The 25,516-nt window shown below is 42.8% G+C and overlaps 1 protein-coding gene and 1 long non-coding RNA gene across 2 annotated transcripts; one reads left to right on the forward strand and one right to left on the reverse strand.

The window, feature by feature from the left end:
- Positions 1–1,312: 1,312 nt before the first annotated feature.
- Positions 1,313–13,492, forward strand: MAL2 (mal, T cell differentiation protein 2). The gene is made up of 4 exons (XM_080582039.1): positions 1,313–1,801; positions 3,914–4,084; positions 9,091–9,249; positions 11,589–13,492. The coding sequence occupies exons 1-4, from the start codon at positions 1,667–1,669 to the stop codon at positions 11,658–11,660; spliced, it is 537 nt and encodes a 178-aa protein (XP_080438165.1). The 5' UTR covers positions 1,313–1,666; the 3' UTR covers positions 11,661–13,492.
- LOC308190513 lies at positions 4,092–24,840 on the reverse strand. The gene is made up of 3 exons (XR_013947285.1): positions 24,064–24,840; positions 17,904–17,957; positions 4,092–7,424 (listed from the first exon to the last, which is right to left on the reverse strand). It is a non-coding gene; the product is annotated as an uncharacterized lncRNA (long non-coding RNA).
- Between the last annotated feature and the right edge of the window lie 676 nt (positions 24,841–25,516).

Below are 25,516 nucleotides of genomic sequence, written 5' to 3' on the forward strand. Positions count from 1 at the left end.
TACTGGGGCCCATGCTGGTCAACATCTTCATAAGTGATCTGGATGGTGGGCTTGATAGCACCCTCGCCAGGTTTGCTGATGACACTAAACTGTGGTGAGGTGGACACATCAGAATGGGTGCCATCTTACAGAGAGACCTGGGCAGGCTGGGAGAAGCAAGAACTGTATGAAGCTTAACAAAGTGCAAGGTCCTGGCCCTGGGACAACATAACCAACGAGCCCAGTACAGGCTTGGATCTGTGTGGCTGAGGAGCAGCCTTGGTGAAAGGGACCTGTGGGTGCTGGTGGACAACAAGCTGAATGTGAGATGTCACTGCAGCCATGAAGACAAATCAGATCCTGAGCTGTTTCTGCAGGGGCGCTACTAGCAGAGATAGAGACGTGATCCTTCCCACTTTGCTCAGCGCTTGGCAGTCTGCACATGGTCCAGTTCTGGTTCTGCAATTCAAAAAAGACAAGGAGAGGGTCCAAAGGAGACCATGAAGATGATCGAAGGGCTGGAGAACCTGCCGTGTGAGGAAAGACTGAAGGAATCATATCGTTTAACCCTGGAGAAGACTCAGGGGGACCTCATCACAGTATTCCAGCACTAAAAGGATGGCTACGAAGAGGATGGAGGCTCTCTCTTCACAAGGAACCACACAGAGAAGGGGCAACAGGTACAAGCTGCACCGTGAGAAGTTTCATCTTGACAAAGGAAAGATTTTTTTTTACAGTGAGAATAATCAATCACCAGAACAACCTCAGGGGCAGAACCCCCATCACTGGAGGTTTTAAGGATGCAACTGGACAGGGTGCAAGACAATCTCATCTAGGCTCCGTTTTCCCATGAAGGTTGGACCTGATGATCTTCTGAAGTCTCTTCCAGCCTGGGCTGCTCTGTGACTCTGTCCTAAGCCACAAAGGGAAAAACAACAAAAATGCTGGATGGTGCTACATCCTTCACCTGGAAAAGATCTGGAAAAGGTATTCATACTAAGAAGAATGAGAAAATACATTATATGTGGTCTGATAACCATGTACCTTTCTAGACCCATATCCACCCCAAACTTTTACATCAGAAAAACACTTTACAATACTATTGGATTTTAGTAATTGTGCGTGGTTGAACGAAAAGCAGATGCATGTGATTGTTTTCAGTATTTTGAACAGGTAAACCAAATAGGCTCCTTAGGGAAAAAAAAAATATGCAGCCTCCTAATTTCTAAGCCTCAAATATCCACAACCAGAAGGTAAATCACCACCTTCTGCAGATCGGCATGAGGAAACAGCCACGTAAACGCGGCTGGAACTGACTCAGGACTCCCGAACGGGCGGTTTTGCAATCCGGAGCAAACACCCAGCGCGGTGCCCTGCAAGCAGGAGGCCCCCAGCCCGGCCTGAGAGGCTCCTGAGGAACCTGCTCCTGCTTTTCACGGCTCCTGTTGCGGGCTTTTGGCCGGGAGAAGAGTCCCGGGAGGGGACACCGGGGCAGCTCCTCCGGCCCCGGGGCGGGGTGGGGAAGGAGGGAGGCGGCCGGGGCGGTGCGTACGGGCTCGCCCGCACCTGCTCCCTCCTCCTCCTCCTCCTCTTCCTCCTCCTCTCCTTCCTCCTCCTCGCCCACCTGGCCGCGGCTCAGCCGTCCCCGCTCGGCGGCACCACCACCACCACCACCACCAGCAGCACCATGTTGCCCAGGGGAGCCTCGTCCATGCCGCCTCCTCCCAACCCCGCCGCCTACTTCCCGCCCCCCCGGGTCACTCTGCCCTCGGGGCTGGAGATCCTGCGCACCTACTCGGGAGCCTTCATCTTCCTGGAGATCGTGAGTTTTTTTTGGGGGGGGAACACCGTAGCCTTCCTCCTCTCGCCTTCCCCCCCCCCCCCGCCGTCGCCCCTCACCTGCCATTTTGTGAGCGGGCTGAGGGCGGCGGGCTGTGGCAGCCGCCGGCAGGGAAGGAGGGAGGGAAGGGGAGGTACCGCCGCTCCTACCCCAGCCCAAAAAGGGGGGAAAACGGCTCCGTACCCCGGGGAAGGGCAGCAGGGACCGGGACCCCCCTCCCCGGCCCGCCCCACCTCGCCTCGGGCACCCCCGGTCCGGCCCGGCCATGTGAGGAGCTGATCCCCCCAGCCCCGTCCTGATGGGTGGCAGGGGGAGCTCAAGCTGCTGAGAACCCAAAAATCTCCCTGAAAAGTTACGCTGGTTGTGCTACAGGTCCTGTGCAAACTCCTGCAAGTGTGCTTAATTTGTGTGTGCGTAAGGCCGTGTGCTGATTTATGTGGGACTGAGGTCCTTCGAGCTCAGTCTCTGCGCGACTGTGGCACTAATTAGTGTGCACGGGGGGGAGAAATCTTGGCACAACTGATTTTAGTAAGATTTTTTTTTTTTTTTTTTTACTTGGCGTCCCAGTCCGTGTGTCTGTGAGCTAGGTGCCACCCTGCAAGCTGTACAACAGCACCTGAGGAAGGAGCTGGGCACCAAGTCCTGGCGCTGAATCAGGGCCTGAGCCAGCGGGCACAAAAGGTTAAGTAGGTTGGCTAACCTGGCAGGCATTTGCCATGCGAGCTGAAGGGGACAGCTGTAGTATTGGGGACATTGCACAACCCTGGGTGCTGAGATTAGCAATCTCTGCAGTAGATTTCTTTTTTTTTCTCTTTTCATTGTTTTTTGTTTCTATTTTTAAAGAATCCTACAAGATTCCACATTCAAAATACTGAAAACGTTTCATGTGTATCTGCTTTTTATTTAGCAGACGCTTTCTGCTATCCCTTCTGCTTCCTCACTGCCCATTGCTGTCTGGTCAATAAGTAACAGACTTGCACCTGCAGCCTTGTGAAACTAGAGAAAGCGGTTTGTCACACAGCAGCAAAAAAAAAGGAACCCTAAAGAACAACTTGAAGGCTAATACCGAAACCCTTGGGAGTTTTGAACTGAGACTGCCAGTGTGTCTTTACATGCATGGTGCAGCAACGTAACACGAGAGAGGACCCAACTAATTTTCTAACCAATTATAACTAATTTTATAGCAGGCAGCTTTTGAAAGGGATCGCTCTTCCAACCTTGATTCTCAAGGAAGTTACCTGAATCTGAAAATGTAGCCTCTGACTTTGTAGTTTTAAATCTGTAGGATTTAAATAAGAAAGTGGTAGCTTGCTTTGAAATTAATTGTAGCTATCCGACAGTGGAAGTAAAAGCTCCATCAGTCCCTTATGGCACAGTATCCCCACTACTCATTCGCTCAGATCTGTATACTGAAAAAAAATTGGTGATGCTGTGTTCTTTCTCTGGTTACAATAACTTCTGGAAAATGTACGTTTCTCTAGTTACTGCAACATAATTTATAACTATAATTCTATAATTAATTTATAATTCTATAATCTAGTTTTCTCTTTCACTTTATTACTTATTGTGCACTTTTTCAGCATTTTATTACAAATACATTAATAAAGATGTGGTTTCATCTTCTTTATGTATCTCATCTGTTTAGGACTACCAAACTAAACAGTATGAGATTGAATCCAAATTTGATGTGCATCCTCATCAAGCTAACTTCAGTGTATGCGTGTATACATTATATACATACACACATAGTTGTGTATATATATGTGTATGTGTGTGTGGAATATTTTCACACTTCTTCTTTCCCTATAAATGACAGTAAGAGTAACATTTTCAGCAGCAACACAGAAGTCACCTGAGCATGTAAATCCCATTGCCAAGACTGTTTTAAGAGGGGCTTCGTTTAACCTCCACTTAGTGCCTATCATTTCTCAGAACAACTCTTGTACTCTTTGAGAACTTTTGAAGTGTTTCCTCTGTTTTCCTGAAAGTAGTCAGAGGGCTTGTTGATGTGTGATACGAAGTGCTAATTCTGAGTTAGAAGGGACTGAATGAAAGTTCTCTGTCAGTTCATCATCTGCATTCCTTTCCTTGCAGCTGTTTGGAACAATAGTCTGGATTTTGGTAGCATCTACAAAAGTTCCACTGCCGCTGCTGCAGGGATGGGTAATGTTCGTAGCGGTGACTGCGTGGTTCCTCTCCATCGTGTTCCTGTGTGTGTTCCTCTTCGGTTATGCAAATAGAATTGCCGTCAACTGGAACCAGACAGTAAGAATTTTTTTTATTATTTATTTATATATATATTTAAAGGATTATGTTTATTTTATAAATCGAAAATGATTTTGTGAGAAGTAGTTATCCTAAGTCTTAATGCCTGGGCTTCTGTTTAACAGGAAGTTTCTCAGAAAAGGAGTTCAAAACTGGAAGAGGGCAGAGTAGGGCCACAAGGATGACAGGGGAAATACAAGACCTCTTTTATGATGAAAGCTGAAAGAACCTGCCTTTTGAAACAGATTGAAGCAGCGTACTTGTCCTCTATAAGCACATAAAAGGCCTGAGCAGCAGGAAAAGAGCTAGTTTAATAAGTCATGACAACAAATTGGTTTAAATGGTCAGAAATAATTATGGACTAGAAATTAGAAAATATTTTTGGACTACTAGAGAAGTGAGTAATGGGAGGTAAAAAGATGTATGTAATATTGTAAAGGAAACGATACGTATTTTGAATGCATTGTGTGATGCAGTTGTCTGAAATGGCACCAGACTAAAGCACCCAAGAAGTCCCCTTCACTTCCTAAGAAAGTCTTCAGCTGACTTGGGGGTCAGTTCCAGAACAGCATTGACAACTGGCTGTTAGATCTTAGGCAGTCAAAGTCAGCATAAGCCTCAGCAGCTTACCGTCTTCTGAGGGTAACTTTATCTTCCTTACGGGAAATCTGGGGAAACTACAGACCTCATTATGTTCTCTTCAGCTTTTGTCCAGTGTGAAGACAAGACTTAATTCATGCTGTAATGAAGCATTATGGCTTGTGCCAATAGTTTTCACAGACTGTACCTTCCTATCAAAAAAAGGGAAGCTGTTGGTTCTGGTTTTTACCAGCAACGTGGATATATGAGGTTATTGACTGCTAATTTATGTACTCCTTTGTTGTCATAAACTGGTTTTTACTTTGAGGTTTTTAGTGCTCAAGTAGTTGAGCACAAGGTGGTATTACTCTCTCTAATAGTGCTGGGAGTGAATAATAACAGGTGGCAAAACTGTCATCAGAGTGGGAATTATCAAAAATAAAAGTCTTCTGAAAGGATCAAAACTTCTGAAATATTAAAGCATGTCTGTTTTTAACTGCTGATCACCTTTTCCTTCCTCCTGTGTGCCTTAGTTCTCTTACTGACACTTTTTTGATGATAGCTGTGTTTGTGTTCTTCACTATCAGTATATTTGTTTATCTGTTCAAGTTATTGACAGACAGTCCTTTGAAACAAACGCTCTTTAAAGCAAAGTCATAGAGCTTTGTAAGTTTGAGGCTCCAACAGCATCCAAGTCCATCAGTGGTAACAAACTGAATTCTATTAAAACAAACAATTCTATTAAAACAAACTGGGTTCTATTAAAGCAAATACACATACGTACAGTCTTGGCTTTCCAGCACAATACAGGCAGTAATTAAGCTAATAATGAGTTACAATTAGAGAGTGGTACAGGGATTTACGCTGTGACATCCTCACAAGTTATGACGCAACAAAACCCTTGAGCATGTGCATAACTGAAGTAAATTAATAGTGTCCTGGGTTTCATTGAAACTATTTGCCAATTTACAATCATTAATCCATTTAAGGGTTGCTGCGTAAGGGCAGAGTCTTTTATAGATTGCAAATGCTCATCTTAAAACAATCTTTTACCTTGCACATTGGCTGCCTGGCGTTGGTAGTGCTTGGTTGTACTATTAATTTTCTCCCCTTGTATTTGATAAATCAGTGAGAAACTTTCCGTGCCAGGAAATGCTAGATGAGCTGTATAAAAGCCATGCCCGTGGGACTCTAACTTACTCCAAAAAGCTATCGTAACTAAGTCAATATCTTAAATAAATGCAGTGTGAATCCTTTTATCTCTAGCACGGTGGCATAAATCCAGCCTCTTCCAGTCTTCAACAGAAATAACAGTAGATGTATCATTTGACCACTATCGTTAGGCACACAAATGTTCTGTGACTTGTTGGCACTAAACTCTTTAGTAGCACTTCACAAGGATTTTTACCTTCTGTTTCAAATAAATAATTACTAGAAATACTAAAACTGTTTTTTAATGTTACACAATACAGAGGTATACGTGTTCGTTTTAGGTTGGCACATTTATATAAATACAAGTTTTTGGTACTTCAGAAATTAAATTTGTAATAGAACTCAGACATTACAGGTCATAAAATTAGGAAAAATAGGAAGAGTCATGGCTTGTTCATGTGAGAGTATAGATGCATCCTTTATAGATTCATGAACAAATGTGGTTTCAGACTCTGGAAAGCTAAGTGTAAATATGAAAAATAGCTTGGGATTCTGACAGACCTGCATTTATTAATGCCATATGACATAAGTAGCTCCACTGAGCTCATACAGATATTTAAAAAATAAAATGCTACTCAGTGAAAAGTTGGGAAAAAAAAAGGACCTTAATACATCACTGTATTAGACCAGATGGTATGACAAATGCATTTCTTTATGACCTGACTCACAACACACTTGTTTACAAAATTAGATGTGAGCTAACATATCACGCAGATCTGGTCCTGTTTTACATATCCCTTGTGTGAAGCTTCAGTGATTATACAAGGGTTAAGGCAGTGGAGAGTTAGGCACCATGCTAACAATTATTAAAAACAAAGCTGACCACCTTCCCTAATAACATCTTGGCTTTTTCGGTCATAGAAACCCTAACCATATGAATGTGAAACCTTTCTGATGCTACGTGGCTTCACTGTAATTGCTGCCAGGAGAAGGAAATTAGAGGCTTCAGCAGGAGGATGGAGGAAATGAAAGAGTTTGTCTTGTGAAAATACCTCTCCTGCATGCATTCAGCACCATCTTCCTCATGGAGCTATTTGTGCTCCTTCCAGTATTTAGTAGCCCCAAAATACTGGATGTCCTTGATCATCTGTGGATTTATGAGCACCGTTTGAGTTGCTGAACTCCAGTGCTATGAAATTTGTATGTCGGGTCATGGTGAGGTCTGGGGTTTGTCACGGAGGGAGCGCACACCTGCATGCAGTCTGTCTGTGGAAGTTGTAGGTCTGTCTGCCAGCTCAGTTGAGCAGGGGAAACCAAACCAGTAAGCTTCTGGTGGAGAGAAGTGCCTCCCCAGTTGCAGCACAGCACTATAGGTTCTCCAGTGCTCCATCACTCTCATGTACAAGCAGCTGCTGGTCCCTGCATTTTTTTCTATGAGGTACAGATGTTGGGGGAGAGCAGGAGACTGAGAGAATGTGTCTCCTGTCCAAACCTTGATTTCTGGCAAGCCCAGGACATGACAGCCATCCAGCTAGGTTGTAAAGCCGCTCTCAGCCCTCTTTTCTTCTCTTAGTTCTGTGGATGTCAGTGGCGTTTCCTGGTGGTGCTCCTAAAGAAGTAATAGTATAAAAAATAAATAAATGAATAAAGCAGCCAAGATAGAAGACCTGAAGTTGGGAATTACTGCAGGTGTTTTTGCCAAAACTTGTATTCTCAGTAATAAGCAGTCATTAAGAAAAGCAGTATTGTCTATGACCTAGCCTCAAATGATTCTTAATTAAGATAAAATTATTTCCTGGTCAAAGTGGAATTGCAAAGTGTAAGTAGCCGCTTAGATCATAACTTGCCAAAACTGACTGGAGTGTAAGTACTGGAGTAGGTATACCTGCTATCAAATATGAAACAACCAATTAATTTGGAAAGGAATTCTTTTAATAATAACAATAAAATAAAATCTAACACCTATGAAGAAACAATTCTCTAATCTGGGAAATGTTCTCTAAGCAGGGAAATGCAGAGCATTCCTGCCTTGCTGTCAGATAGCAACTAGCTAAGGGTAATGCACGATAAATTCTGTGTGTATGAATGCTGTCTGCTGTTGCGATGAGCCACACGGGATGCTTCCTCCTGGGTGCTCGCTCTTCGCATACTGGTAGTCCATTGCACTCACGTCAATGACAAGTCCACAATGAATTTGTTTGTACTTGAGATAGACTGTGTATCATGGTTTTCATCAAAAAAGCATACCCATGCTTGTGTATAATATATAAAATTATGCAGACCTGCATGTGTACGCACACACAGCAGGTGGTATATGGACTCAGGAACTGAGTGCAGTGCACATACATGCTTTGCAGACTCAACAACAGAGGGAGATGCTGGAAGAATACTTTAGATGTCTTCAAACTGTACTGGAACGTCTTGGATCTTGCTGCATGGAACACTCTGAGGCACAAGCCACAGAAAGATTTAGGCACCAAACCTGCTTTTTTTTTGTGTACACCAGTCATAGAATCCAGAAATGCTGGATGTCTGAACCTTGTCCTTTGCTAGTAATAACTACAGAGCAGCGAATTGCCTAGAGAAGAGCAGGAGAGAGACATATATAAAGCAAATCCTAGCTCTTGTTAAGTCCCAGGCATTTTATTCAGCAGGATCACAAAGTACCTCCACATTACTCTATTTTGTGTAGAGCCAAAACAGAGAGAGTTGAGGAAGTGCCTCAGTACTTGGACTTTGTACCACGAAGTAAACTTCAGCTGTGTCAAGGTTGGCATGTTTCTGGGCACTTACAGAAGCAACATTTAAGCATGTAAAGGGAGCTTTTGGAGTTGAGGTTGTAGCTGAGAGGGGATTAAGGGGACTGCAAGTTTGTACTGTCCTGCTTCAGTTGTGATAAAGTCAGCCTCTATGTCCCTTCTTTTTGATCTGAGCTTTATGAATGGAGAGTTCTGTAAGCTCCAATTGCTTTAAAGTGATCTAAAAGGTCAGCACACGTACATAAGATGAGCACATGCCTCTTAATTTGAAAGAACATGGAGGTTGGGGAGAGGGAGGGTTGTCTTATTACTAATTATGTTAGTGAGTTGTTTGTAATTGCAAGCAGTTGTGAAAACATGTACTGTTTAAGCTCTCAGATGGATTTAGCATTGCTCACGTACAGTTATTGTTATCAGTGCTTGTTTCAGGTTTCAGTGTTGGCTTTCACTTGCACTGAGACTAGAAGAACTAGGTGCATGTTGCAGCACAGACTCAATCTGTTCTTTGCTTTTCAGGACTTTCTTTTCCATGGGGCTACTTTTGTCTTTTATTTTGGAGCTTTTCTGCTGCAAGCAGCAACCACATCTCTGCATCACTTCCCCCGCAGATTTAATTCCACCACACACGAGAAGATTCTAGCTGATCATGAATATAACATAAGCATAGCAGCCTCGGTATGTATTTCATTAACTTGTATCTGGGGACAGAAGTCTGCTGTAAGTCCTTGTAGCCAACTACTCAAAACGGGAGAAGTGATTGTCTTTGAAAGCAGCAAATATTTTCACAGTGGCATGCAAAAAATATCGCAGTAAGCCGTTACTCAAAGCTAATGTGATAGATGCTCGGAGGGTACTTTTCACAATAGTATTTGAAATATATTATCACTACAGCTTATAATTTTAGATGAGATATTTTGTAAAAGCAATGCTGGTTATTGGAATAGGAGAAAAAAACTGAGCCTTCGTCAAAGCATCAGGTGTGAATTCCAAGCCTGCGCTCAGACTTGTAATTGCTTGGGATTTTTGGTACTGTTTAGGTAGTCCTGAACATGCCATGGGGAAAATCTTGGACTAGCTCTTTGTGCAGCTCTAGATATGCCTGACTTCAAAGAAATATACAAAAGTTAGCTGCAAGGGCCATGCTGTTACCTATGACAAGGGTTAGAGTGTTTTTATTGATAGCCTAATCTCAGACTTCCTTTTTATCACTGCAATTACATCATCGCTGAATCCCTGTATCTGGTGATGTGGGTGTGTATAGCTGAGTCAGGAAATACACCGGGCGTTACCTTTCTCCCTGACTGGACTCTTGAATGGCAAGTAGAGGTGTGGAACTGGACTAAAACTACTGAGCTTTTTTTCTCTTTTTAACCTCCAAGAGCATCTCACATACCTCAGGGAACACTATGTATTTGTTAACCTTCTAAAACACTCTGTGGGTATCTGTTGTCTTCAGAACTGGATAACCACAAATTTTACACTGTAAACACCTTCAGCTTATCTTAGGATAAAAACAGATGAGCCTAAGGTGTAAAGTTTACATTCTCTCTGAAGGAAAATTAAGGAAAAACCCTTTGCTTCGGCAAGGGGTGGAGTGGGCATGTCAGTCTCCAAGTCCTAAGTGCCTTGCCATTACCCTCTTGCCAGTAACACACTCCAGCACATTTAATGGTACACAGACAGAACTGGTATCTCATAGCTGTGTCCAAACTGAGAGAGCACTTTCTATTAAATATCTCAAATTCTACGCTTCCGTGTAGCTCTTCAGTCCTTGTTTTAGTATGTTCAGATCCTACTTAATAAAAGGTAAAATATTTTTCTTCAGTCAACTGTCATCTTCTTAGACAATAGAATACCGAGGACTCCAAGAAGCTCTTTACCACTTCCATAGTATTTTTAAGAATAATTCAGTTCTTCATGACCCTCAAATCCCTGCCAAGATAGGGAGAAGGATATTCTTTTGTAACTCACCTCAGTGATTTTTAATTAAGATATGCTGGGAAATGGCAAATCAGATACTGTAGTCTTTAGCTTTGTTGTGTTTTTTATTTTTTTCCAAAAAGTATCTAATTAGAAAGTCAGGGCATACAGAGAAAAGAAAATTGTGACCCTTTGAAACACTTCATTAAAACAATCCTATGATCTACATGAGGAAAAAAAAAGAGATAAAGCCTTGTTGACATTTTGTCTTTTAAAATTACTTCTTAGATGTGTGTACTGCGATTAGAAATGTATCTGTTCCTTTTATGAGTGATGGTTCTAGGATGTAGCATCTCTTCAAAACTTGATTTATCACATTAACACTTGTATGGCAAGCAAGGTTGTTATCACATGATTGAATCTGTATGTTCTAGGAGAGCGACCATCATCAGCACTGGACAATATGAGAAACTATCTTTTTCAACAATTCAATGTCTAACTTTTTTCTTCTGTTTTATATTATATAATTGAGTTTGCCATGGTATGGCCTTCAGTTTCTATCTGTTCGATTTAGTTCTTGAGCAGCAGCAGATTCCTGGCATTTCTTAGGAATCTCTTCTAGTGTCTGGTTATCTGGTTAAGGAGGCCAGATTTGAATCAATCTCTGTATTTCTGCAAGTAAAGAACTCTGCTCTTTAGAAGTTTGTCTCCTTAATTGTTTGCTGGTAAAGGCATGCACTTGGAGGCCTTCTAATCAAACACTAAAAACTTCCAAAACTGAAATATAAGATGTAAGTACGCACAATTATTTTGTACCATAACCTCTGAACATGTTCTGTTTAGATCCTAGTTCAAAATATCTTCTGCAGCTAGCAACTAAGTTAAAAGCAGTAACATGGGTTTAAAACAGAGAAGTTCGTGAGTAAACTTGAGAGGATCCCAGACCTGTCTTTACCATAAGAATTTTGCGTGGGGGAGATACCTTTTGAATCATTTGTGTTGCTGTATTCTTTTGGAATAGAAAAAAAAAAGTAGATCAATATAATGTGTGGTTCACTCTTTTTTTTTTTTCTTTTTTCCCCCTACTCCTCTAGATTTTTGCCTTTGCAACAGCTGTTTGTTATGGTTGCAGCACAGCCATGGCATTAAGGAGATGGAAGCTATAGCGGTTGAAGAGACTTTAACGCCTGAGTGTTCCACTTCAGATCAAATTAAATACTACTTGTCTGTTTTACTGTAATGTAATTCCGAAAAAGACTTTTTTTTTGCTTAAAATCTGTTTTCAAGTGCTGAAATGCAAATAACCCCTAATCAGGATTTCCTTAACAGAAGACGTGTTTCTGTCTCTTCCTTTTTTAGTTTTAACTTTTGTTGGGGCCTAGAAACATTATTCACTGAATAGTATTATAGAGTTCAGGGATAAACAGATGTCATGAGCAGACAGCAGAATTTTAGTGCTAAACCAGAAGAGCAGGAAGAAAGCTGAAGCTAAACAGACATGTTACCTGCACAGGCAGCTAAAAAGCTCCCCCCTTGTTAAGTCCTGGGACTGGGCTTTCAGTGCTTTGCAGCATTACAGTGCGCTCCACACAGGTGGGCCTTGAGGCTCCTGGTGGAGTCATTGGTCCTGTGTGTGCTGCTCCTTGCATAATCAGAGCCCAAGCTGACTTTGCGGTATCAGCTTAGTATAAATTATTAACTTTGTACAGAGGAAATATTTTAAATATCCACGCAGTGCAATCTTTTGATATTATTTTACAACCATATTCAGCTATGGTGATCAGATCCTCTAAAGCTTATTGTGTTCTTTTGTAGATGGAAACTGTCTGGGACTGCCAGACAGTAGTTCATTAGTTTTAGGCATTTAGCTCAATCAGATCTATTTATACTGCAAAACAAACAGTGCATTTGTGTTGTGTGTATATAGGTGATATAATTTTGTTTAACAGGAATATTTGCACTGTTTTACTTTGTTGAAGTACAGCTGTGGTTTTGTTACTTCAAGTGCTGCATTTGTTACTTATTATGTGAGTCAACTTCATTTGAATGGAATGTTACCAAATGGTGCATGTAGTCTGACCTCAATTCTTGCAGTGCGCTGTTTGTTACATCTTAAACCTGCGGTGTTGTAAAGGTGTTTTTATTTGGAGAGATGCCTATGTAACATCTTGCTGAAAGCAGTGGAATGCAAAGCAGTCCGCCCATGAGGGAGTTTGCTTTTGGCAGGAATGAAGTTTAATTGAGCCTCCTTTGAATATCCCAGTTGAATAATGACATGCAATATTATAAATACAAAGTTAACGAAACGATAGCGTTGCACTCTGTTCCTTAACACTCATCCTGTTTGGCAGATGGCAAACTTTTTTTTTTTTATAATGCTAGTAAATATTTTTTTTTTGCTCTTGTGAACAGTGCCAAATTGATAATGTGGGAACGTAAAGGTTCCCTGTCATTCAAGAACAACTTGCTCACTGCATCTTGCCAGTGCACCTTACAATTCTGCGGAGACCAGCGGTGGTTGGGTAAGGGAGGACAGGACTTCCCTCATTCCGGGCCTACTCATTCTCCTTGAGCCAGCAAGAGTATCTGCTCTGAAGGTTACTTTGCCAGACTTGTCAGGAACAAGGATCTCTGAGAGCCAGCCACCATCAGTGGAGCCTGTCAGTCCCTGCTGACCCAGGATAGAGATTTTATCGGTGACACGGCAGTGAGCGGCCGCCCTTCCAACTACTGGGACCACGTCCTGAATTATTGCAATGGGATGGTTTTGTATATCTTTTCTGAAAATTTTATCTTCCAAGGATTTTATACTCTGCCTGATTTTTTTTTTCTAATCCTCTACTTGCATTAAAATGTGTTTTGTGAATGTTTTATCTAGAGCCATATACTTTTAAAACACTTCATATTGTATAAATACATTTACACTGGAGTATATGGATGAAAATGTTTAACGGACTTATGCTAAGCAGCATTAAAGTTACTTGATGTGTCTATGGCAGCAGTCTGGTTATTAATCCTGTTTCTAAAGTCTTGTTATTAGTTCTCTGTTTGGAAAGTATCAAAAAAACTACTTTGCAGCTCAGACGTGGTGCTAGACGTACAAAATTAAGGCTAAGATTTCTTGAGAAGGCACGACTACGTTGGTATTAGTTTTGTATAGTGGTTTGCCATGTGGTACAGCATAAATGTCAGTGAGGAGAAGAGCAACATCAGCTACAACAACACTGTAAATGGACGCTGCGCTTTGGTGTGGTTACTCCGTCACCCTGGAACCTAGACGTGCACGGCACACTGCAGACAGTGCACAGCTACAGCACCTGCAGCCAGCTGGGGCGATGGGGGAAAGATCTTAACTTTTTGCCTATTTAAACGTACGGAGGATGAAACCCACACATGGTGTCAATTAAAAAGTTGTCCAAGGTTAGCTGGCCTTTGTACTTGACGTCCGAGTTCAAACCTGAGGTGTAAAGATGATGACTAGTGGGTGCTGTTTAAATGTCTTACTCTACTTGTAGAAGCAACCCAGGTAGCAGAGTGCAGTTAGCATAGCGTGGAAACTTTATTTGCATAGTGAGGAAAGGCGAAACTTTCCCTCTTAACTATCAAAGACAAACAAAGGGCAGTGAAGAGATAAAGGTAAAAACTCCAGTAATGAAAAGGTGGCTTTTGTAGCTGAAAAGGATTGAAAGGACAGAAACGTTTTGTTAGTATGTAAGGAGTTTTACTGGTCTTTGAGGAATATCTAAGGAAGGACATACCAGAAAAAGGAACAAGGAAGCCATTGCATTCCTTCTTTCTTTCTTTAAAAAAAAAGAAGCCAGTAATTAATTTTGTATTTCTTTTTACAAAGGCGGGTGTGACTCACAAATGTGTGCATGCTGGGATGTCTGTATGCAAATACTGATAGGGGATTAGCACGAACCTTGTGATGGTTATTACAGGTGATATATGCAAGCTGGTTCTAATACGTCTCACTCTTTTCTCCTAAATTAAATGTACAAAAATGTCCCCAAGCCTATGATTGATGACCTTGAAGAACACGATCTTAGACTTCTTCAAAGAACGGAAGGAGCCCAGGAAGAGAGAGGAATATAAACTGTCACAATGAATTTAAGGTGGATGGAATTAGACCACAGATACCAAAAAGTGTTTTCGTCAAATGTCTCTATGTGATGTGAAGTTACGGTGCAGGGATATCCAAGATACCATGCAGGTACCTACTCTTTTAGAATCAGAAAATACTACGTAGTATTTTGGATACCAGTGTTCTGTAGCTGCTGCTAAATAAGCTCTCTATAAGGAGACTTTTCTTCAAAAGGTGCAGGGAGAAACACTAGTTTGCTATGGCTTAAGAGAAAGAATGAGTTTTAGAAAGCTAAACTTCCGTTAGAACATACTCAGAAAATGATGCACAGAAAGTGCTTCACCGAAGTCCTGACTCTATGTCTGTCTTCCTGAATATCTGGATATGACCCAAGGTGACACAGCTCCTGCAGCGACTATTGATACGTACAGGATCAGACTGTTAATGATTTCTCATGCCTGTGTATATTGGTTATAACTCATGAAATGAGTAAAGTTATGCTGCTGTAAAACACATCTGTAGAAAGAGAGAGGCAGAACCGGACAGAGATCACGCAAATCTGTTCCCTTCATAAAAAGTTAAAGAAAAAGCACTGAAAAATCAATAGGTCAGTGTCTTTTCCTCTTTAGCTTCCAAAACCATCTCACAGCACTGACTCCCACTGCACTTCCTCTAATCCTTGTATTTTGCTATTGCTTTATAACTGTAAAAAATGTTGACGTTCCAGTCTGAATTTGAAAAAAAAAAATAATGTTAAGGGAGGGTAAAACTCTTGGAGAACTAGTTTGCTCCTTTTTTATCTATATAGAGGGAAACTGGTCTCTGAATGCTGGTATCCTGATGCATTTCACAGTCCATTGCTGGGCTGCCAGGGCTGTACAGAAAGGCTTCCTGGTTGTGTCTTCAGACACAATGGGGAACCACAAATTCTAAAACTGAAATGCAAACCTAACACTGGGCTTTTCAGTCTTACAAAACGGAAAATTGGAAAATGAGAACATGCTGTATGTTTTTCTGATCTGGATTTTGGACCATTGGTCGTGACACCTTGGCCTTTGTGGAGACACAAGGAACACCATCAGAAGAAAAAAAAAATTAGCAGTGGAAGTATTATATATATATATATTATTATTATTTTAAGTGAAGTTCAGCATGACTGTTCACCTTTCCCCTGGTGGGTTAACTTGCTGTTGGTCCCTTATGGTGCTCATGTAAACCGCCTTCCAACCTGAGCAGCCCAGAACTTACTGCTGCTGTATCTGAGGAGCTCCTGGGAAGAGAAGTGCTGTTCTCCTGTCACAGATGGGAAGCTCAGAGAGGCTCATGTGCTGAAGGAGACCTGTGGTGGAGCAGAACCCGGTTGCCCAAGGCAAAGGTGGGTTGAAATGTGGGCAGGAAGGCAGCGGTGCCGTGCAGCCTGTACATGACAGTTCCCATTTCTGTCTGTCACGGTCGTATTAAGTCAGGCAAGTAGTTACATGGGGTTAAAAGGTAGAACAACTGTGAAGGATTATGAGTCAAAGGGAGGCTTTATGTGCCAAGTTGGCCATTCCTACATCAAACGCTGGTTTCTGGATATTCTGACATTTTTAAGTTTTGATTATCCAGCTGTAAATACATGGAGTTCCTGTTTGAGATGTTGGTCTACCTCCTGCATCTTAGGAGAGGAAACAGATCCTCAGGAATCTGCAGGTTTCAGCTGCTTCCATCTACACGACATGTTTGAGCCTTACAACCTTGGCGTTAGGAAAACTACTTGCATCCAGCCTGCCAGGGCACAGCTTTCAGGTCAGAAACCCGAGCTAAGTTTTGGCAACTAACTTGTCAAGCTGCCTTCCAAGGAAGCGCAAGGATCAAGTCATCAGACTTGGACAGGTATGTTTTAACACTTTTGTTGCTGTGGGATTAGTGCAAATATTTGTAAGGATTCTGGAGATTGTGGGCAACATATTCACACACGTGCCCAGCAAACCCAGTGTCAGACCTGGCTCCAGAGAGGCTCTTGTGCAAGGAATGGGCCCTGTGGACCCATGCTTGATTGCAGCATTACTAGTAATCTTCAAGGAATTACTGGAGCTTTTAATCTCATCCATACACAGTTTCTAGTCTTCTCAGCAAAGTGTGGCCCATATCACCAGGCCAGTGCTGTGGAACAGCAAACAACAGATGAGAACAAGCCCAGAGGGGTTCCCTGCAGAGCGAAGGATCCTCAGCACTCCTCTGACTGCACAGCCAGGACCTCACGCTGCCCCATTGCCCTGTACAAAGGTGCTGGGGCTTCAGGGTGATCTGATTACCTTGCTGCAGGTGTTTTAGGTTCAATAAGCTTTATGACACAAACCAATGAGGCAAAAAGTGTTTTCTTTTAACAAACACTTTGCTACCTCTTTTTTTTGTCCTTAAAAGGACTATAACCTTTTTCTTTGCAATTAATTTTCAAGTGGAAAGCATACTGTAGCATAAACTAATAATGCAATTACTAATACCATAGGTCTTACTATTTCCCAGCTGAAGGATCTGGAGGTATTTCTGATCTCCTGGGTCCAGTGAACACCCTAGCTACATCACAGCTCTATGTGCTAGTGTGACCTGAACAGGCATCCCCTCTTCTCCCTGCCTCTTCCCTGGTTTTGGAAAGAAAGCCAGGCATGCAGACAAGCAGGGAGCTGCACCATGATCTGGACAAGCTGGACAACCCAGAAAGCAACGTGGTGTATTTGGACGTGATTCACTCTTAGGTAGATAGCACATGCGCAGATGAACTTTGATGGTTCCACCAAGACAATGTAGAAGTTCGGGCAAATGGAGGAATTGTGTCAGAGGCCCACTGAATATAAAAGGTTTAAGACCTTAGCAATTCGTTGCATTTGTCCCATGCAATAAGTCTAGGTCTTGAAACTTTAATGTGCCTGTTTTTCAAGCTGTAAATACCTTGTCCTGGGATGTGACGTCCTGGGGAACCTGTAGGGCCAGCTTAGAGCCTTGGGCTGTTCAAATAAGAGGCAAGGTGAATCATCACCGGATGCTTTAACCCCAAATTCAGGACCAGAGGGGAAGGGGAAGTGTTCCCCACCTCCCAAGTCCACTTCCCAACGTGGTATCAGCTCTAAAGGTCAGAAGAAGGACAGGAATTCTTCTCTTTCTCTGTTCCCTGGCTACAGTCAGCATGGGCTCTGCACGAGCTGGAGAGCAGAAAAGAGGAGAAGCTGGACAGAGGTGTCACCTGAGTGCTAAGACACGGCTGACCTGACCCGCAGCAGTGACAGCTGTTCCTGGGCTAAAACCCAAGGTTCAGTGCCTGACCTAAAATAAAAAGTAAATATACCTGATAATGAATTTGTCAAACAACAGGTCTGGGTCTTAGCTGGAGCAAACGTTCCTAAAAGAGACAGAATACGTCAGAGAGAAATTTCATGATGAACAAGAGGCCAGATTTTGCTTTTAGTTATATAAATGCAACTTCTTTTGAGGTCTGGTCGCCAGCAAGGAATCTCACTAATGGAAGTAAGAACAGAATTTTCCCTCAGCACTAAATAGAGCTGACATTTGAAATAAATGGTATTACAAATTCTTTGGCCTTGTGTCATTTGCTTTTTCTCCTTAGGATTCTGCTGCTGGGATAAGTTATTACTGGAATAGCTGCTGCCATGAAAGGAAAAAGAGCCTTTGTGTCCATGGCAGGCTTAGAAGAGATGAAGGCTCCAAGGTAAAAACCCAGAACTTGTAGGGTCTCATTGTTTTAGGGGATCTGACTCAGGGGTTGTGACTGGTTTAGGGTTGACAATGTTGGACAAACTAGGTGAGGCACAATGTCACATCGGACTTCTAAGATGAAGAACTACTACAGTGTCACCACTTAATTGATACCACCAGATTGTGCGTCTCTGCTGGCTGAAAGGATATTAGGAGAAGAAGTTAATGGTGAATTTACCTCAGTCCTGAATCTCGTATTTTTATTTTGATAAAAAATAAATAAATAAAAAGACCTCCAAGGGGAACATTACGTGGTTTAGCTCATGACTTAAACGTGGAGATCAGCCCCGTTAGTACCGGTAGATGGAGCTACAATCACAGAAAGCCCTTCACTGGCTGCACAGACTTTAGGGACGTCCTTGGCCACTCAATCTTCAGGGTTTCTCCATACCCTAATTTCCAGATAAGCAAAGCTGCCAGCAGTGCAGTTAAAAAGACTCCTTAAAACATAACTAATTTGTCTGAATGGACGGGGGTCACACTTTCATCTTTTTCGTTATACACAGATATAGCAACATCTTAGTGCCGTGCACTACTTCAGACTTCAGTCGGTATGTTCATATTCCATATTTCATATTTATTGGGAACAATCCCAGTACAGTAACACAAAGCAAAGTCCCTTTTCTAAGGAGGTAAGAGGCAGCTGGAGATAGCATCCTTCCATCTTCTCCCTGCAGGACTCAGTTGGCTTTGTTGACCTCTATAAATCACATGTGACTGAAACCCCTGGAGCTCCACTAGGTCAGACAAGTGGAAACTAGCTTTCAGACCTTAAGGGGATTTTGGAGAGATTTCTTTTTCCTAGGGAGTTATGGATGTTAACCAAGTCAGCTCATTTAAAATGGCAGCTGAAGAAATGGAGCCACAGACTTTGCAGAGTTTGCAGATACTAAATTCTTTCAGATAGTCAAATTCTGTGCATGCCATGAAGACTTCATCAAACTGAGCTGGCACAAAGGTGGCAGATGAACTTTAATGTAGATAAATACAGGGCAAAGCATCTAGGAAAAAATGATCTATACCAAACTTGGAACCGAGAGTTACAACTTAGGAAAGACATCTTGGAGCCATTGCTGATGGCTCTCTGAAATCATCAGCTCAGTATGCGATGGCAAGCAAGAAAAGTCAATAAAATGCTGGAGCTCATGAGAAAGTTATTAGGAACAGAACAGAGGGTGTAATGTTGCTGTTACATTAAAGAGAGAGAAAGAAAAAGAGAGAGAGAGAGAACAAGAGGAAGAAAGAAGAAAGGGGAAGAAAGAAAGAGGAAGAAAAAGAAAGAAAGAAAGGAAGAAAGAGGAAGAAAGAAAGAGAGGGAGAGAGGAAGAAAGAAAGAAAGAGAGGAAGAAAGAAAGAGAGGAAGAAGGAAAGAGAGGAAGAAGGAATGAGAGGAAAAAGGAAAGAGGAAGAAAGAGAGGAAGAGAGGAAGGGAGGGAGGGAGGGAGGGAGGGAGGGAGGGAGGAAAGAAGGAAGGAAGGAAGGAAGGAAGGAAGGAAGGAAGGAAGGAAGGAAGGAAGGAAGGAAGGAAGGAAGGAAGGAAGGAAGGAAGGAAGGAAGGAAGGAAGGAAGAAAAAATGGAAGGAAGGAAGGAAGGAAGGAAGGAAGGAAGGAAGGAAGGAAGGAAGGAAGGAAGGAAGGAAGGAAGGAAGGAAGGAAGGAAGGAAGGAAGGAAGGAAGGAAGGAAGGAAGGAAGGAAGGAAGGAAGGAAGGAAGGAAGGAAGTCTGTGGATACAGACAGTATTAGCATGTTTGGGATTAGCATGATGGGATTAGGCAAATCAATGAATGATGGGTCTGTCTGTTAACAGGATGAAGGAGGAACGGATGCTCTGGTGTCCCTAATCCACCAGTTGTGGATGTCGAGTGCTAAGGGAAAGAGTTGCACTGTCATGTTCACATGTTCATCCTAAATAGCAGCCCCTCTTGCCACCACCAGAAAGCAGTGGGCTAGATGGCTCACCAGTGTGACCCATGGGGCATCTCTCACCTTCTGCTGTTTAGCAAAGCTGCTTGTGACCTTCTAAGTGGTGAAGTTCCCCTGTGGCATACAGCCTCACATACGCAGTCCATCCTTGCATTACTGAAATGCTGAGTGCATTTAATCAGAACTGATAGTTTAAAATCAAGACAGCCAAGTTAATATTTTTAGGATACATACGTAAAACTTGTATGCCCAAGCACAAACAGAGATCAAGAAGCTCTGTTTGGTACATATTTGGTACACATGAGTAACAGTGCTGGCTTCTGGTCCTTCACATTGCAATGGAAGAACAAGAGGTAAAATCAGGTCATGCTCTTGTGCGCAGTTTTGGGAACAGTGAATGGATACAATACAAGCTGCCCAAGTTAGCTGAGAAAGTTCTCGTCCTTTAACTACTGCTCTTCAGACTTTCCCTAAACAAATATTTCATCAGTGACATGCTGAAAACTAAGCATCTAAGCTTGTACATGTACAAGGTTATTGAAAGAGAAGTTTCACAAAATCTTCTTGTTCTTTCCAAGATACTTTCTGTCCTGTTTCTCTCTCCCCCAGTTCATTACCTTTTCTTCTACAGCTCTGCAAGGGCTGGGCTGCCTGTATGCACTTGCTCGTGCATGCACATGCACACACTTCCTCATCCCACTCACATTTTTTGCCATCGAAATCCCATAGCATCCCAATTCAAGCCATCCATTTCCTCTGCACTATCTTTTTTTCTTGTTTGTCTTTTTAATGCGGATGCAATTTCCTCTATGCAGTGTCTTCAGTCTCAACACGCCTTGCTGATGTTTCATCCCTTCCTCTTCTCGTATTCCTCACCCCTTTATTAATCTTCCCTGTTGTCAGCATTTACCAATTAGCTTTTGTGTTAGGCACAAGACGGGGATGCTAGTCATTGGAGTGACTCGAGCTGTACCTCTTGCAGGGCTGTGGGACCTCAGGTAACAGGAGTTATGCTTCTGGGCATGCCACTAGTGCTACGTGTTGAGTCAAGGGCCTGACAGGTACCTCTGCCTTTCCCTGGCAAAACATGCAGCTGCTTAGTTGTGTAGTTACAGGTTTTTTTTTTTTTTTTTTTTTTTTTTTTTTTTAATTCAGTATAGGCAAAGCAGAGCAGCTTTTCCTAATTGCTCTTCTAGAAAGGTTTTAATGACTTCTGATTAAACCTTTCTCAGAGAGCTCAGCAGAAAATAAGCAACTAGCACGGAGAATTTCTGGCAAATCATAAGCAATTGAAAAAGTCTTTTAAAGGAAAAGTGTTATGTTTACTCAATTATAGACAATGCTTCCTGCTCTAGCCAGAGTATCTTTAACTCTTCATGCCAAAGGAGTCCTTTGACATCAAAGAAATTCTGTCCTTTTTGGACAAAATGTCAGCTGTACGATCACCACTGAAAAACTCTTGTATTACTACAACCAAATATTTTCCATCACAATCTGAATGGCATCTTCCTCAAGTAAAGGAGGCAGTTTGGCTGAGTAATTGAAGTATTTGCTCCTTTCCCAGATCACATCTACTGCTTTCCTTGGGGTCTGATGCTGCAGTGCTGCTCTCCTGGCTGCAGCCGAGCTGTGCCAGCTTACATCAGCCGAACATCCAACCCGCTCTTTCACTAAAGCTCTTTTTCAACCTTTAAGCTTCGTTTTTCTTTACCCAGCAGCACCGTGAGGGTGGATGACCAATGTCATCTGGCTGTCCCGGAAGGCCACGAGCAGATGGAGCAGGTGAGGATGCTCTGCGATGGCTGGAAGAAAACAACCACCGCAGTCAGGAGAGAAGCCCCCGAGCCCCTGGCTCTGCTCAGATGTGTGCCAGGCAGAAGGGAGCAGGCTTTTAGCAGCAATGTTTCAGAGAGCTTCCCAATAACACGCTTCCCTCAGAGAGCATCTTGTATTTGAGTGTGCATTAAAGGGTAGCAAGCTGCCACGGGATTCAGTGAGACTCTGCGTATTCTGTGAAGAGGCAGCCTGGGTTGTCTTTAATGGGAGATGAAGCAGGTCTGGAAGCTTTCCATTTTCCATCCTGCTGGCTTCAGCAATAATGTCATGTAAATCCAAAGGGAGACAAGTGACCTTCTAGCTCAAGGCATTGTGCTGGTAACACACATAAACAAAGCCTGTAGCTAGAGGGGGAAGAATTTCACCAAAACAAGGTCTAAGGAGAAGTAATTTCCTTTACCTTTCTGTGCAACACTCTTGTGATAAAAGGTCTCCCTTGCGCGAGTGGCATTTCAGCCCCCTGTCACCTAAGGGATTTAAACTCACCTCTCCCATTATCAGAAGAGATCCTTAAACACCCACTCATCCGGACTGAAATGGCTCACAAACACACGTCCATGCTGAAGTTACACCACAGTCCATAAAGCAGTCTTGTATTCACAAGGCGACAGCATCAGTGAACTTCAGCTGATGACTGTCTTCCCATTGTGCCCTTGTCTTCTGTTACCAAATGGCTACAGAATATCCATAACAAAATTACACAACTACAGAATGGCTGAGGCTGGCGGGGCCCTCTGGGGTCCATCTGGTCCCACCCCAGCTCAAGCAGGGACACCCAGAGCAGGGTGCCCAGGACCACGTCCCGGTGGCTTTTGAAGATCTCCAAGGAGGAGACCCCACAGCCTCTCTGGGCAACCTGTGCCAGGGCTCTGTCACCCACACAGCACAGAAGTGCTTCCTGACACTCAGGGGAACCTCCTGTGTGCCAGCTTGTGCCCATTGCCTCTTGTCCTGGCACTGGGCACCACTGAAAAGAGCCTGACTCCATTTGCACTCTCCCTTCAGGTATTTATACACATTGGTGAGATTCCCCCTGAACCTTCTCTAAGCTCTTCTCATTTCTACTTAAGACAGGCTCCAGGTTAAAATTTTAATAGCTGTAAAACATGGTCCAATTCTTGGATTATAGTCACTATCAGCCTGAATTTTCCACTCTTCTCACAGCACATGATGTGCTAACAGCTGTCCCCGGATGCAGTCTCAGGCAAGCCTGCCTCCAACAGCAGTTTGGGATGTCTCCACCCTGCTGCTGCTCCTGTCCGAAGGATGCTGCTGCATGTCCCATCCTGGCCCCATGAAGGACACCTGTTCCAAAGGGAACTGGCAGCTCTTTTCAGGACACAGGCAGGGCATATGTAGCAGCACATCCAGCAGAAAGGGGAAAAAAAGGGTTTAAAATATTTCCTATCTTTAGCATTTGAAAAATATTGACTGTTCCAGTGTAACAGTGTGCCCCTTGTGGCTTGCTCCACAGCTTAGGCCAGCTCTCCCCTTTGATGTTTTGCCCACGGTATAATAAACTTCAACAGAGAAAAGAAAAACAGCTCGTCTCCTTGAGAGCAATGAACAAATGAACTGCAAATGTGAACTGAAACTGTGCTGTGCTTTTTGCAGCAGCAGATTCTTTTATGTTAAGTGGCCTAAAACGATACTGTAAAATTCAACCAAACAGAAGAGCAGTCAGCCCAGCTGGAATTTGCCTGGATCTGCCTGGGTAGAAAATGTTGTGTTTAAGAGGTTTTAGTAAATTCCTAAATTTTGGTACCTGCAAAAAAAAGGAAAAAGACTTTCTTCAGAGCTAGGTATTTTAGTTCTTTCTTCTGTTCTGACTCCTGGTTTCAGGCAGCTCAGTATCAAAGAAACCAAACTGAAATAAGCAAAATGTAATTTCTGGGAAACAATCAGTTGTGGGAAGAGCAGAGCTCAGGTCTGAGAGTTATAATCAGAAAATAATAATTTCTCTAATACTCACCAAAAATGTATGGCCAAATCCTCAGTACCCTTTAAGTTAAAATGGAAATGTTCTCTCTAATCTGTCTTGAACGCTTCTCCTGGGAGATTTTTTCCCCTCTCCCTGTGTTCTTTGCTGTTTGTGTCATTCCTGGAAAGGGACTTCTTTTCTACATATCTTCTAATTTTGTGGTGGGGATTGTGGATTTTGGCAAAGTGCCAAAGCTTCAAGACTTTCAACACTGAAAGTTTCTAAGAAAGAAATTATGTCAGATAGACTTTCTTACCTCATATGACACTTGGCCTGAGACTTAGTGCTGTTATTTTTTTATTTTTATTTTTTTTTAGGATGCTGTAAGAAAGCTACATTAGACTGGTAGAGCAGATTGTAGATTATCTTCTGAGCAGTCCTTCACAGGTTTTATCCACAGAGGAACAGAAAAATTTACCAGGAAAATGTAGTGCATCAACAGGAGCAACTTGCCACATGAGCTAATTCGGGGCCTATTTTTGAAAGCGTGTATGTGCTGTAAAAGGCTCAACCCCAGAGCTTTTTTAAGTCATGAAAGGCAAGCTCCTCAGAGACCTGAATTATGACTGTAGTGCACATTGCCATATCTAAATATGGGCTCAGATCCCAGGCTGGACTTTTCTGACTGGACGCAGGGTGAGAGGGCAGGTAAGGTGTCCCAGTTCACAGGAGGTACCTCATTTTTAAAGTATCCCATAAGCAAGTATACTGGAAGAGGGTCCTAGAGATGAGATGTACCTTGTGCTCATCACGCACCTGTTTGCAAGCCATGGCTGCACACATGTCGGTACACACAGGGCAACAGGCCCCCCACACCTCACTGACCCAGGCAGGGATGCTGAGGACATTGCGGTAGGCAACACCATGTCTTGCTCTCCCTGTTGGCATTTGTCTTAACTTTTGAATTTCATGTGGTCATGAGCAATACTGGAAGATCTGGAGCGGAGACCAGTGCTAAACGAGGAGTGCTCTTCTCTGAAGATGCTGCAGAACTCACTGGTAGAGAATTGGGGTGCATCATGGGACTATGCATGGATGCAGACTATGGGACTGTGCTCTGTCTACAGACAGAGTATACGGAGAACCGTTCTTTCAAGGCAGAGAAGACCCCATAGTCTTCTCTTTCTAACTCCAGGGTTAGAAAAAGTATATTTCCATTAAGACTTTCTACATGATTTTTCTGGTCTAAAGTTCAGCCCTTATATCACGTAAACCCATGCAAGATGCCCCTGCTATGGAATGCCAAAAGGAAACTTTTGATGATCCCTTTGATGCTCCAGGGCACTGAGTGTCCCAGAATGAAAACCAGAACTGGGGTGACTTTGTGACTGCCAGTGACAAAGGCTGTGATGTGAGCATCTCAAGAAAGTTAGAGGCATGCCTCTGCCAGAAGTCTTCCAGGTAAAGTGTTAAGGACAAGTCGGCTTGGCTAGTAAGTGTGAAA

The sequence above is a fragment of the Anser brachyrhynchus genome (assembly GCF_964034855.1).
Source record: "Anser brachyrhynchus genome assembly, chromosome: 2".
Lineage (NCBI taxonomy): Eukaryota > Metazoa > Chordata > Aves > Anseriformes > Anatidae > Anser > Anser brachyrhynchus.

What these genes read in the sequence shown, in the direction of transcription:
- MAL2 (XM_080582039.1), top strand. Translation starts at nt 1,667, where the DNA reads ATGTTGCCCAGGGGAGCCTCGTCCATGCCGCCTCCTCCCAACCCCGCC. An exon ending in CCTTCATCTTCCTGGAGATC is followed by an intron (nt 1,802 to 3,913) that starts GTGAGTTTTTTT and finishes CTTTCCTTGCAG; the next exon opens with CTGTTTGGAACAATAGTCTG. An exon ending in ACATAAGCATAGCAGCCTCG is followed by an intron (nt 9,250 to 11,588) that starts GTATGTATTTCA and finishes CTACTCCTCTAG; the next exon opens with ATTTTTGCCTTTGCAACAGC.